Below are 13,889 nucleotides of genomic sequence, written 5' to 3' on the forward strand. Positions count from 1 at the left end.
TGACATGTTACTAGATTTCAAACTCTGAGTAGCTCTCAGCTTTTTTGATTGTTTAACTCTCTCTCCTTCCCTCTCCCTCTTTCCTAGCAATCTACAATTACGATGCTGTCCAAGATGTGGAGCTCTCCTTGCAAGTTGGTGATACGGTTCACATTTTGGAGATGTATGAAGGTAGGTTGCAGATCACTTCCAAGTACTTTGCAGTAGAGTTTGAAAGTAAATAAAACAAAGCAAGATTTTTTAAATGTAAACTTCAGATCGAGATTTTCAATTTCTAATAAGTATTCCATGACTAAAGCTTACTATGTCGTGCTTGCTGCATGCACCTGATTTTTTTTTTTAAAGAGTATAAAAATATGTGAAGCAGCAGTCACTTCTATGCTGTTCCTAGCAAAGGTTTGTCAAGGTAAGATTTTGCTGACAACTCAAAGCAGCACTGCTATAGAAAGAAACACTTTTACTTCTGGCTTTTCATTCTTGTTTTTACACCACACATTAACCTCGTGCCAGGCCAAGTAATGAACTGATCCAGATGGGAGGGAAAAAAAAAAAAGAAAAGCTTTTAGCCTGAATTAGTTCTTTGATCTGAGACAACGGAGGCTGTGGTTGAAAGAAAAGGAGGGGGCAGGTCTAATTGTTTAAAAGTAATGCTGGTTTAAGCAGTAATATCAAGAACTGGCATTATGTGCTTTTAAAAGATACCAGTGATGGAGCTTCTATGTGCTTTTTAGGCTGTCTCTCCTAATACTTTCCAGTAAAGATTTTCATAACACATACCTTAATGTAAAACATCAAAATTACTTCTTTACCCAAGATGAAAACGATACATGCTCATGTTTCCTACCTACTTATTAAACTAAACTGTTTAATGAGGATTTCAATATTGGGAATGGAGCACAGCCGTGTAATTATTTTAAAGATTGTACCTATCTATCCCTAGTTCAGTTGGAAGGTTGTGTCTACACTCTTCCAAAGCCTAAATGCTCTTTCCAAAATATAAATGCAATCATTTTCATAAGCAGCATCAGTTTGAAAGAGACTCGGTGTACAGTCTCTTCAGTATCTCTGCTGGGAACGGCACGCTGCTTGTTTAGCAGTTTGTTCTTAGCCAATTGTTCTCTTTCCATTCCTCTTTGGCCTTGACACTGGAAACAGCCAGCCGGTTCCTACATGTCAAAGCAGATTATGTTGCTGATGTGTGTTTTCACACTGATGTGTGCGATAGCAGGGAGTGTTGTTTTTTTGTTGTTTTTTTTTTGAGGGGGGGGGATTAGTGTGTAATACAACTAATTAATGAGCTGCTTTTGTCAGTGATAAAAACTGTCTTTATGAAGAGCATTCATTGCATAAATTCCAAAATGTTGGAGTATTTTATGTTTTTTTACAGCAAGTTTTTTGTTCAGTCCTACTCACTGGTAGCAGTCAGCTGTTTGTAACAGAGTGACAGCCAAGTACACAAAATGAATACCCCAGTGGCATTCCTTTTATTACCTGAAATGTCTCACTTTGGAACTTCAGCCTGAGAGGACTGATTTGTCAATTGTTTGGGAAAGCTAATGTGTTTTACTTGTTTTCATGCGCTGAGCTGTCGGTGTGCATCCTAGCTTGTGACTGAGGACCTAGGAATTACCACAACACAGCTAAGACGTTTTCCTGGAAATACAAGCCAAAAATTTGGGCCAGACATTTGTGAATCTGAAGGAAAAGGTGTAGATGTCTCTGAGATGGTAACTGCTGTGGGTCTAGTCTTGTTTCCCATAAAATATAATTAACCTTAAGAACTCTGATTCTTGCAATGTCTTATTTGGGCTTCAAGTGGGCTTTGAAACAGCATAGTATATTTATTACGTATGAAGTTGTGGAGGATATCAATTTTCTTAGACTCACCTTCCTTTAAAACAAAAATACTTGTGCCTAGGTGTCTTGGTCTTGATACTCTTCACATTTGTAAACTGCAAAGCAAGCTATTTTTCCCTTCTTTCTCTGGTTGGCTGTCTGATTGCTGAAGGGCATGAGGTCTTTGTACAGAATGACTTTTTCCACTCGATAATAAGATAAATGCCACTTATCCAGTTGTTTGCCAAATATTGGCAAAATTGGGCATATGCTGCAAAATCCAAGAGCTAAAAGAAATTTGCTGCCTTCAGAATTTTGAAGAATTCTTCAGTGCAGGCTTTACGTCCTCTCTCTGGGGACCTGTCCTTGAGTGGTGAGCTGGGGAGGATACGTTCCTGTTCAGGGGAATCATCTCTAATCTGCAATACGTGTTATTATTTTTTGCAAGCTGTGGGAAATGGCCACATTGTGGATAGAAGGAATGCGTGCCCACACGCTGGGATTCAGACCAGATTCTTCTCCCGATGCGAATAAGTTTGCATTGAATTTGTTCCTAGTTTGAGTCTTTATAATTCCTCTGACTGCTGCAAGTAAATGAGGCCATCCCTTGCCTTATTTCAGTACAGTGCAGTGGTGTACGTTGTGGCCCTGAGAGATGGGACAGTACCATGGGAAAGGATCAAAGGCCTTGTGGTTAAGCACATGAGCTGGGGCAGTCTCTGTTACTGCATCACTGGGTATAACTTGTAGCTGTCTAAACTACTTTAATTCGAATGCTTTTATTCATATTTCCTGTTGTTTTTTTTTTTTTTTTTCCATTTGGTTTTTGTGTTTTTTTACATGTTGCATAAAAAGATTTAATGAAAGGTAAAATTAAGGACCTGTGTTCCTTTCAAAACAACAACAAAAAGTCTTTATGGTGTTTTGTTGCAAGAGTCAGTCTGCTATCCTTGCTGTTTAGTGAGACTTCAGCTAAGAGACTGTTGTAGTAGCTGAAATTTGCAATGCAATCTTCAACTGAGGAGTTTTTCTCCTTTTAGCACATCTCTGCTTAGAGAAAATAGTTGAGAGAAACTCCTAAATAGTCAGCCATTCCTCTGAAGTTATAGGCAGGTGTTTTTCTTCAAAGAAGAAATCAGCCAGTTGGCCACTGCCAAATGCTTCCATTCTTTTTAAAATGAAGGAGAAGATTACTGAAAATTGGAGCAGAATTCTGACAGAAATGCATGAAATGTTTGCTGAAAGAGTTTTGCAGAATTATACACAACATGCTTCTTATGCAGTGACTGTAAAATATTTTACAGGAATATGGTTAATGGCAGGAGGCCATTTCAGACAGGGAAGCGTTGATATAAGAGGGCTGAGGAACTGTGTCAAAATGGAATTGAAATCACTGGGCAAAGATTTGTGTTAAATTCTGTCAGCTTTGTGTCACACCCTAAACAACTCATACTACACCATTCAATTAATTACCACATAGCTAAAAATAGAATCTAATTCTTCTCATCCCTAATCCAGTACATTACCCGTTGGTACATGATCAATGGATAGCCTTCATCCCGTGGAAGGAAAGGAATTTCTTCTTTCCTCCCGATTTACTGCTGGAATATTGGGGAATATTGACACATTATTGCTTGAGAAGGGGGCTAAATGTGTCTTTTTATAAAACAAAAACCAACACTCACCTAAATGGTAATTTGTGGGTGAGAGCTCTCATATCCATGGCTCTTCATGGAACCTTTGTGGCTGAAATATAGAAATATTGCTATTAAAAATAAATAAATAAAGCCCTTCCTCCCTCTATTCTCTGCCTGATTCTTGTCTTCAATCCCTTTGCCTTCTTGATGCTCCCTCTGCCAGTCAGAGCATAATCATCTTGGATCAGTAATGTTGTCTGCTTGATAGCTCTGAACACCATCCATGTACTGTGGACCATGACATATCCTGCATGTTTGCAGAGAGGTAGGGTCATTGTTTTCATGCAAGGACCTTCAGGAGAGGAGTCAAGAAGTGGTGCTCTGGCAGCGTGGTTGACCAAGACCTGTGGTTGCAGAGACCTTTAGAAGAGTGTTTATAGGGGCTGAATCGGTGCAGGTCTGCATCCTACCCCAGGGCAGCACAAGGCACCTTCCTGGCCGTACATCAGCATTTAAAATGGAACAGATCCTTCTGAAATGTTTAGTGTTGTTATTTCCAGAACATTAACTTCAAGAGGACTGAAGGTGATTGGAGACCATTGGAGAGGACAAGGAACAGGCACCCAGAGGCAAGAGTCCTTGATCACGCACGGCTCTGACACAGCCGAGACAAATGACGAAAGTGAGGGTGGAGAGGAAAAAGCCCTTTGCCTCCTACAGCTTGGAGGCAGCGGAAGAAGAGCCAAGCGACTTTCTCACAGCAGTGCTTCTCTTCTGTCTACTCATTAAGCAGGGCTTGCTGGAGGGCAGAAGGAAATACAGCCGTTCTTTCACACACATTTCAGTGACTTTGAAATCACAGTACTGGTTTAACCCCAGGTGCTGAAGAGTCGTGTACTCTGAAAGAGGCATGTGCTTCTGAGTCTGGGAGGTCACAGTGCAGGCTTTGCATTTTATACTTTGCTTCTTGATATTATCTTGAGGAGATCTAGCGATGTCTGTACCAGGGCAAGCAGATTTCTTTTTCCTTTATCTAACAGAACATTCTCTTTCAGTTTTCCTTTGAAGGAAGGCTTTCTTTTTCTATGACTCAGTCTAAAGAACCTAAATAATGTGAAGCTCAAGCACAATCTTTGTGATGATTTGGGTGAAAACGAACTTCATAGAAGACTTTAAAAGGGGTGAAGTGGAGTTGGACTTGGCATTCTTGAATGTACTTCCTTTTGCCATATACACACTATATGATCTTGGGCCAGTAGTTGTGTGTGCATGCCTGTATTTGACTCAGTCTAAAGAACCTAAATAATGTGAAGCTCAAGCACAATCTTTGTGATGATTTGGGTGACTCAGTCTAAAGAACCTAAATAATGTGAAGCTCAAGCACAATCTTTGTGATGATTTGGGTGAAAACGAACTTCATAGAAGACTTTAAAAGGGGTGAAGTGGAGTTGGACTTGGCATTCTTGAATGTACTTCCTTTTGCCATATACACACTATATGATCTTGGGCCAGTAGTTGTGTGTGCATGCCTGTATTTGCCTCTGTGCTTATCTGTCGGATGATCTGAGCAGTTATTCTTGTGCTGTGCAGATAATTTTTGAGCTTTATGGAACAAGGATTGTCACTCTTACCATGTAGCACGGAACAGCCTGATTTTGGTATTCAGCCCTATCAGTGTAACCCAAATGAACGAGATCAACAGATTTATGCTGTAGAATTGTGGTGGGAATGACAATGTGTACTTAATTTCATGTAGAGAGGAAAAAAAATACTTCTGTTTCTCTTTGACAGGCTGGTACCGAGGATACACACTCCGAAATAAATCTAAGAAGGTATGACCTCACTTCTCACTAATTTTTATTTCACACCTTGCCAGACCCCATGCAGTGCTGGAATTTGGCTATGCTCCTGCTGTATCTCTTGTCTTAATGCTATGCAGGTCTCCTGATCAATATGTCCTTTTCCTTAGTGATAGAAATAAATGCCCTTGAGCTAAACATTGCAGAACCATTAATGGGGTACTTCTCCAATGCAGGCACGCATAATTGCATTTGAACTGGGGGAATTGCCTGTTGTATATCTGCATACACTAGTTTATTGCCTTATTATTAGGGCCTTGGACCTGTACACATCCAACATTAGTTATATATAGTGGTGAGGTTAGGGCTTTGATTTGACTTGGAAAATATTCCAAAAATTATGCATGCATGGATCTCAGCCAGGCCTTCTGAGGTTTGTGAAACCAGTCTGAAAACTCCATGGAAATCTGGTTTCCCGTAGGAATCCTGCCACCTCTCATGTGGTAACATCCTTCACGAGCTCTATTTTTCAGGCCTAAAGGGGGATGAAAAGAAAATAGAAAAAGATTGCAGCATTCCTAGAAGGGTTGTTGCTCCTAAATAATACATAGTTGGGACTGGTGAATTCCTACAAACGCTGTCATGTGTTGTGAGCTTTTCTAGAGAACCGTAGGTCCACAGCATCTGAACAAATTACTCCAGAAAGGTTTTGTAGCGAGGGTGTATGACTGATAGTTTGCAAGGTTTTACGCTGTTTTGTATAGGAAGGTGAGTGTCATTACAGTGAAGCAAGGATTTCAGTTCTGAGATGTAGTAACATCAAATATAGTGTTCAAACATGCAACCTGACTCTCCTTACTTTGTTTTTCTGAGATACACTTACTGGCTGACCAAACACGCTTCTGTTGTGGGTAAACAGTATCGTCAGTCACAGCTACTGTGCTGCTGATCATGCTCTTACCCTCCTTCTCCTGCTTTTGGTTGAATGCACTTTTGTCATGTCATATGCTCTAGTGTGATTTATTTATTTACTCATTCTGTTTATTTATTTTAGGGCATTTTCCCAGAAACATATATCCATTTAAAAGAGGCAACCGTGAAAGACCGAGGGTAGGTTTGATCTTGTTGGGTTGTGTCATTGGTAGCAAAACCAATGATGGAGTCTGTTTCATTTAAAAGACAAACAAAAAACTTTGTGATTATTGTAGTGCGTGCTTCTGGTCTGTGTGTGCACCTGTGCTGGACTTCTGGAGCTGCATAATTTCTCCTTTGTACATCCCAAAACAGTTGTAGGCATAGATGTAAGAGAAATAGTACTTGTAAAAATAAGGAAGGTCTGCTAGACAAGTTAGTAGCAAGGCAGGTCGGTCAAGTTACGTTGAGATCCTCTGGGGAATCCTGTGAATCATAACACATTGCTGATCACAGCCAAGTAGCCAGCAGGAGTGTGGATTCCTTCCTGCCTTGGAAAACACTTTAGAAAATGATTCCTCATTTGATTCTTGCAGTGGATTCTGTGATCATTATGGTGTGAGGGGAAAACAGAAAGACTTGCAATAGAAAGAGACTTTAGAAAGTACTTTTTTTTTTTTTTCATTAAATAACTGTAGCTGAGTTAGCCTTGGAGGGGGATGAATATTCAAAACTTATTTTTCATTCATTTAGCATTGTGTTTCTGGAATGGATCCACTGAGAAGAACAAGGCAAAAAAAAAAACTTGAAACATTTTTGCATTAAAATTATATTTGCATGTTAAAGTTTGCATTAAAAATGGATAAAAATGTGTATGGATGGGTTGGAGAACCAATTGAACAACATAAAAATCATGGTATTGTGAGTGAATTGTATGAAAATCTAGGCTGCTCTTAACTTCTAATTACATATTTATGACAAAAGGAGGTTTTACTACTGGGTTTTGATCTTGAGTATAATGCCCTTTTTCTATTTTCTCCTTTTTTCTTTAGACAACATGAAACAGTGATTCCAGGTGAACTGCCCCTTGGGCAAGAGCTGACTTCCACCCTGAGGGAATGGGCAGTTATCTGGCACAAGCTTTATGTGGTAAGCTTGCTTCAGTGGTTGGTATTTAGCAAAAGAAGTGAGAGAAGGGCTACTTCATTCAGGTTGAAATGCAAACAGTGTGGAAGTCTTTCAAAGGCTCTTATTTCCTTCTGGGCAGCCAGAAATTTGTGTGTACATGGCAAGCAGTAAGGCTTGTTAAGAATGGGAGTTTCCAGAGTCCAGCTACGTTGATAAGAGACTTAGAGCTGCTGTGTTTCAAACCCCACGTTGTTGGGGCGGGGGGATTCGGCAGCAGTCGAGCGTATTTAGAAGCAGAATTATCTTCAGTTATTAAGAAGATAACTGTCTCATGCTTTGTTGTACTCTGTCCTGTAATTTTTTGTTTTGTTTTGTTTCAATTGTCTGGCAAATAAAATGAACAAAACATTAAATGATGTCAGATGAGATAAGACTGGGCCTTTTCCAGAGCACTTTAAGATCTCTAAATAGAACCTGATGCAGAATTGAAAAACTCTTATTCTTGTAAAACTGACCTTACAAGGGGCTAAAAAAGTTCAGCTCTCCTCTAAACAAATGTGCAAGCACAGACAGAGTGGCAGTTTAGCCCGTGCCACAAAGTGTTCGCTGTACTTGAATAATTTGTGATGATAGAGCACTGCTGAAGACTTGACTCTCAGCATCAGCTGCCACAAGTCACACTCAGCATCGTGTCAGCTGGTCGGGGTTGTGAGTGTGACTCACAGTTTGCTGTACGGTGAGGCTTCCTGCTTTGCATCCCTCCTGTGTGAGAGCAGGAGATCTCAGTGAAGTTGTGCGAGAAACCATAAAGCTTTAACAAAACGCTTAGCAAGGGTGAACCCTGTGTTTCTGGACATTGTGTAGGTATTTAGTGGAATGCCTGAGCCTCACCCCTGAGTGCACGTACAGGTCAGGTAGGCAAAGGAGAGGAAAAGAGCTAGGGCTGTGGGTGCTGGTAGGACATTTGACCTACCAAAGTCCCATAATATGTGGCATTCTTAGTAGAGAGAATGACAAAGAAACTCGACAAAGTTACTACAGAAAAATCAGCTCAAGGTAATGCACAGATTCAGTAGTTTTGCTGAAGTTGGTGAAATTCTCGCTCAAAGAAGCACAGCTGGAGTTCACAATGAACTGCCTTCTTTTAAAGGTGATTATTAATGCATGTTAGGAAGAGCCAAGTGATTTCTCTTTGGTCAGTAATGTGTTCAGACTGCGGAGTAGTATGTGCCCTGAGACTTTAATTAAGATGAGAAAATTGTTTTAAATTAGCTCTAACAATTCAGTTTATCCAGAGCAAGTTTTGCTATTGAAAATTTCATGGGGCCACAAATACGTTTTGTTTGTGAGCCACGAAACCACAAAAATTTGTTCCACCCTCTTAACTTAATGAGAAACCGAATGTGACGTTATTGCTGTGTGAAAAGAGAGTTTTATTCCTGACTTTTTTTTTCCTTGCTGAATAATTTTAAGATCATAGCCTCAGAATCTGTTTTTTTTTAAGAGCAAAAGTCTTTCATGTTCCTGTGCTTAACCAACATAACTCTTAAAATAGTCCTGGAAAATGTTGTGGTTTGAAATGGATTTGAGTTTATTTTATTTTCCCCCTGCAGTATGTATTAAAAGAAAAAAATAACAAAGGAGGAAGGAGATATTTGAGAGAAAGGGAATACAGAGGACTTCTTTATTTGGCAGCATTTCATTCCACTTTAATTTCTGTGCTTTCCAGCAGACATTGGGTATATCTCCACTGCAAAATAAATACGAAAATGAGCAGGGTTTTTAACTTGGGCTGGTTAATGGGAGTTAGCTAATGTAAACAGGTGCAGAGATAACTCAGGGTTAGCTCGTGCCAAATTAAGATATGCTCTGAAATTTCCCTGAAAGCTAACCCAAGTTTTCTTCCCTTTTTAACGCAGGTTAAGAGTACATTTATTTTTGCCTTTGTTTACTAAAAATGTCAGCACTATCTGCCTTGTATCAACTATAGGCTCGTCTAGCTTCCGCCAGCCCCTTGACATGGGTCCAAACTGAAGGAAGATGGCTATTTATAGTTCCCTTTACATTGATATTCTCAAGCATGAGTAGTTTTTATCATTCCTGTTCTTTGCAGGGCCCAGAACGGGGCAATAACTGAGGTGAGCCTCTCGTTCTGCCGTGTGGGAGCAGTTGGGGCTTGTGGTTAAACATTAACAGCCCTGATACAGCAAAGTGACACCAGTCAGCTGCCAACTGGATGAAGCAGCAATATGTAGTCGACCAATTCCCACTAGCTGTTGGGTGAGATGTAGTCAAAATTTAAAAAAAGATCATTTTGAAGCTGCATAGCCATCCACTGTGTCCCAGTTGATCAAAGCTATGGCACTTTCCCTCTGGAAATGAACTGCACTTGACTCTCAATGTAAGACAATTGTAGTAACTGGCAAACCATGCAAAGGAAAAAAAGGAATGAGGCCTGAATTCCTTCTTCAGACTTACAGCTGACACTTTTAAGGGCTTACTTACTTATCGAAGCATGTACTGCTGCAAGTATGGTGGCTTACTGCATAGCTAATCCACTTCTGAATTGCAGTGTCAGCCTTGGAATCTGGGGCTCTGTGAAAGAGGTGTACCGGTATGACTAATTTTATTAGGGTGGAACCAGTTAAGAGTATAAAAAATATTTAATTAGAGATGATAACAGTAGAAACAGGAGGAGGAAGCTCTTTAACAAAGCTGGTTTTGATGTCCTGCTCAGTCAGTGCCTTGTAATTACAGATGCTGAGTCCATAGCAAAAGATGAAAATGCAGTGACTGCAGCAGAGCGGAGCGAGGACTGGGGTAGATGAGGCAGATGGTGTCTGGGAAGCCTCCTTCAGCCACGTTATCTTTTAATTGCATGTTTGGACGATTCCTGGCGTGGTGGGTTCTAAACAGCTCCTGTTGGACTGATAAAATGAACTTTCAGGAGCCTCTGTTACCATTTTGCCTGGGTTAGTGCTTGAGAGCATGGAGTGAGTCAGGCCTGGGTTGCGCTAAGGTCTATGCAAATATAAACAAAAACGAGTGCTCTGAAGAGCAGACAAGCTTCAGCCTTATTTACTGATAGGCACCAGCCAGGGAGATGATTGCGTTTCTACAGAGCTGCTCTGATTTCCATGAACTCCTCTCTGGAGGTCAGGCATGGACGTGGCAATCCAGGTGTGAGTTACCATCGGGTACAGCGTGGACCTTGAAATATTATATGCTTATGAGCAGGGAAGTGTATCCCAAATATTGCTGCATTTTGTTACCATTCCTTTTTTTTTTTTTTTTTTTTTTTTTTTTTTACTGTAATGGATTTTGAGTGCCTGTCAGGACAGGATAAGGAGCAGGCAGTGATGAAAATGCATCCATGGACTCAGCTCCCTTAGCATTCTGGTTTTACAACATAGTTGCTAACACTGTAAACAGTGGTGGAGGCAGAATTTCAGTGAGTCAAGTTTTTCATCGTGTTAGCGTTGTATTTTGGTGGTGAGCTCTTTTTCATGTGTACCAAGTAGGTTGAAGAATTACTTTGGCTGGTAACAGCTGCAGGAAGGATAGGTGTGAGGAAAAAGCTTATGGGGACTTCAGTGTCATAAGTAGTTACATTTTGATACCACCTTTAGACTTTTAAAAGCAAATGAAGTGTTTGCTTTAAAGAGTTTTACCATCTAAACAAGCAAAACAAACAGGACATGCATAAAAACATCACACAACATCACACATTCTGAGTGTGGCAGACCCTAAATCTTAAGACACTTAAACCTTGGCAGTGCAAAGTGCTGGAGAATTTTCTCCATGGCCTAATCTTGTCTTGTCATATGGTGCCTCTTTTCTCAGATATTTTTAGTTAAATGCAACTTGTGTGGTAGATGCCGTTGAGTACCTTTCAGGAAGCTTACTGGGCTTATAGTTTTCAGGCTTTCACTGGCTTGAAATTGTCCCTTGTTTTCTGTAGGATAACAAGACAACACAGTTCCGTCATGTCCAGCAAATGACTTACAGTCTGATAGAATGGAGGTCGCAGATCCTGTCTGGGACTCTTCCCAAAGATGAACTGGCTGAACTCAAGAAGAAAGTCACTGCTAAAATTGACTACGGGAACAGGTAAACTACGAACACTGTCCCAGGGGCAGGAGAGAATCCCATATCCCACTGTAAGCTCTGGAACTGTGTTATGAGAATGGATGCAGATGTTTATTAATACAAAATGGTGTAAATAACTACACAAGGAGAACACTGAATCAGGCTCTCCATTTTCTCTTGGAAAGGGGATAATTACAGCCTTCAGTTCCCATCAGAACATGGCTAACCTGGCAGGTGGGCACGTAGCAGTTGGTTCTTCATATGCCAGCATTCTCTTTAACTTGGCAGGAAGCCTTACCTGTCTTAATTCTGCAAAACTGCTGGCACAGGGTGGCATTTCCCATGGAGCACAATTTGTGCCTGGCTATCTGGAGCCAGGATTTGGACACTGCTAATGAACTAAACTGCTTTATCAGCAACTGAGTAATGTGATTCTGTAGGCCACCAAAACTGCACCTTTCATTGGTTTATAAAGAACAGAGATTGTCTCCATAACTCATTTATCTACCTGTCAGACTTGATTCAGGTCAAATTAGTGAATTAAGAAAAAAGCTTATGGCAAAGAGTAATAATCAGCCATAACCCATAAGCTTTATAGTTATACCTACCTGTTTATTTTAAATACATTTAAGTGAGAACAGAGATGATGTCATCTTAGCATAAAGTTACCTAATTATTTTTCCCTTAATGGGAGAACTGCGGGTGGAGGGGGGGAATGAGGGAACAGCATTTCTAGGAAAACAAGCAATGTGATTACTGGAGTGAATTAATATTGGCTGCCTAGAGCTTGGTGAGTGGTTTGTGCTCTTTGTCACCTCTGCTTCCTGTATATTATGTCACTTCTGTCCTCTGATTTGCATGCTGCTCAGGATCCTAGGTTTGGATCTGGTTGTACGAGATGACAATGGGAACATCTTGGACCCTGATGAAACCAGCACGATCTCTCTCTTCAAGGCCCATGAAACCGCATCCAAAAGGATTGATGAAAGAATCCAGGAAGAGAAGGTATGTCCCTTGGTGCTGGCTTTGCCCTCTTCAAGTAACTAGTACCCACTGCATTTGTACATTCCTCTTAAGGATATTGTGCTACTTTTACAGCAGAATTAAATTCTTTTATGTAGATTTTAATGGGAGCACTGTCCTTCTTTGCAGTCCCTGCAACAGAATTTGGACCTCCGAGGGCAGCCGATATTCAACACAACCCACACGTATAGCTTGTATGTAAACTTCAAGAATTTTGTCTGCAATATTGGAGAAGATGCAGAGCTGTTAATGAGCCTCTATGATCCTGACCTCTCCAAATTCATCAGGTAGGCTTCTATTTGTATGTACAGAAGCACTTTAGTGCTTGTAAAAAAAGTCAATGCAAGTTAGAAAGGAAGAGCCAGCAGAGTAGTTTTTTTGGTTGCTGCCTCAGTGGTGATGCAGAAGGGGGTTATTTGACTTCTGATGAGAAGTCAAGGTTCTGAGCACATGCACTCCCCTTCATAAATCTGGGCGTTTCTGTTTTACATTAGTGAAATCCTAGATTGTCTATGTTCTTAAATTTTCCTAATGTTTTCACTAGACTTGAGGCAATGGATTCATTGCTTACCTTTTGCTCATGTATGGGCATGATATTTGCTGTCAAGTCAGTGCAATTTCACACCTAAGAGCTGCTTGTTTAGTACTGGTCAGGGAAGATATGAAGAACTTTATCAAGGAAACATGTAGGTGTCAGGCACCCTCTGTCTCCATCGTTGAGGTTATCGGGTGTGGAGATGCAGTCACAGTTGTAAGAGGCAGGAACTGAGAGTACCCCTTCACTCCATGCCTGGCTTCAGTGAAATGAGTCACCTCAGAATCATGTTGGCATAGAATATTTTGGCAGAGCTTTTCAGATACTCCTAAAAGATCAAAACACTTTTGAGCTTTTTCCCAGATAACGGGAATGTCAGGTTTTCATTTTTTTTATTTTTTTTTGCTTCTTTTATTTGTAGTGAAAATTACCTGGTTCGTTGGGGCAGTAATGGGATGCCTAAAGAAATTGAGAAGCTAAATAACCTTCAAGCAGTCTTCACTGTAAGTTACTGTATTTACATCCTGGAAATTCTTCCCCATGCTGCAGACATGAGTTCTGGATTCTTTCCATTTCCCCTCCTTTCCTTTCCTTCCCACCTCTGGCAGAGAGGAGCCACATGGGGCGTTTTAAGGTGTGGACACTTAAGATCTTAGAGGCAGCCGCAGAGGAACACTTCTGAGAAGTGTTTTGTGATGTGTCAGTCCAAAGCAGTAGTAAAGGTCTATTACTTTGAAATGGCACTGTCAGTGAGTGCTGCTGAATCCTGTTAGGTGCTTCTCTTCCGAAGCCTGTTATGAAAATCTAGGCTTGAGATTAGAATTGTTTTGGTTTTCAGCTCATTGCTCTGCTGATTCTCTTCTGTATTAGAATTTATTTGCCACAAGTTGTTAGTGGAATCATTTCTGACAAGTAGCAAAAGCGGCACAA

General features: G+C 40.6%; 1 protein-coding gene across 1 annotated transcript in view; it reads left to right on the forward strand.

The window, feature by feature from the left end:
- DOCK5 (dedicator of cytokinesis 5) overlaps positions 1-13,889 on the forward strand; it is a 79,122-nt gene that overhangs the window by 20,009 nt on the left and 45,224 nt on the right. Inside the window, exons 2-9 of the mRNA XM_068662461.1 lie at positions 88-171; positions 5,265-5,305; positions 6,327-6,382; positions 7,237-7,333; positions 11,274-11,422; positions 12,271-12,406; positions 12,554-12,711; positions 13,381-13,462. Of these exons, the coding sequence (XP_068518562.1) occupies positions 88-171; positions 5,265-5,305; positions 6,327-6,382; positions 7,237-7,333; positions 11,274-11,422; positions 12,271-12,406; positions 12,554-12,711; positions 13,381-13,462 (803 nt within the window). The remainder of the gene's footprint in view (positions 1-87; positions 172-5,264; positions 5,306-6,326; positions 6,383-7,236; positions 7,334-11,273; positions 11,423-12,270; positions 12,407-12,553; positions 12,712-13,380; positions 13,463-13,889) is intronic.

This window comes from Anas acuta, chromosome 27, assembly GCF_963932015.1.
Source record: "Anas acuta chromosome 27, bAnaAcu1.1, whole genome shotgun sequence".
Classification (NCBI taxonomy): Eukaryota; Metazoa; Chordata; class Aves; order Anseriformes; family Anatidae; genus Anas; species Anas acuta.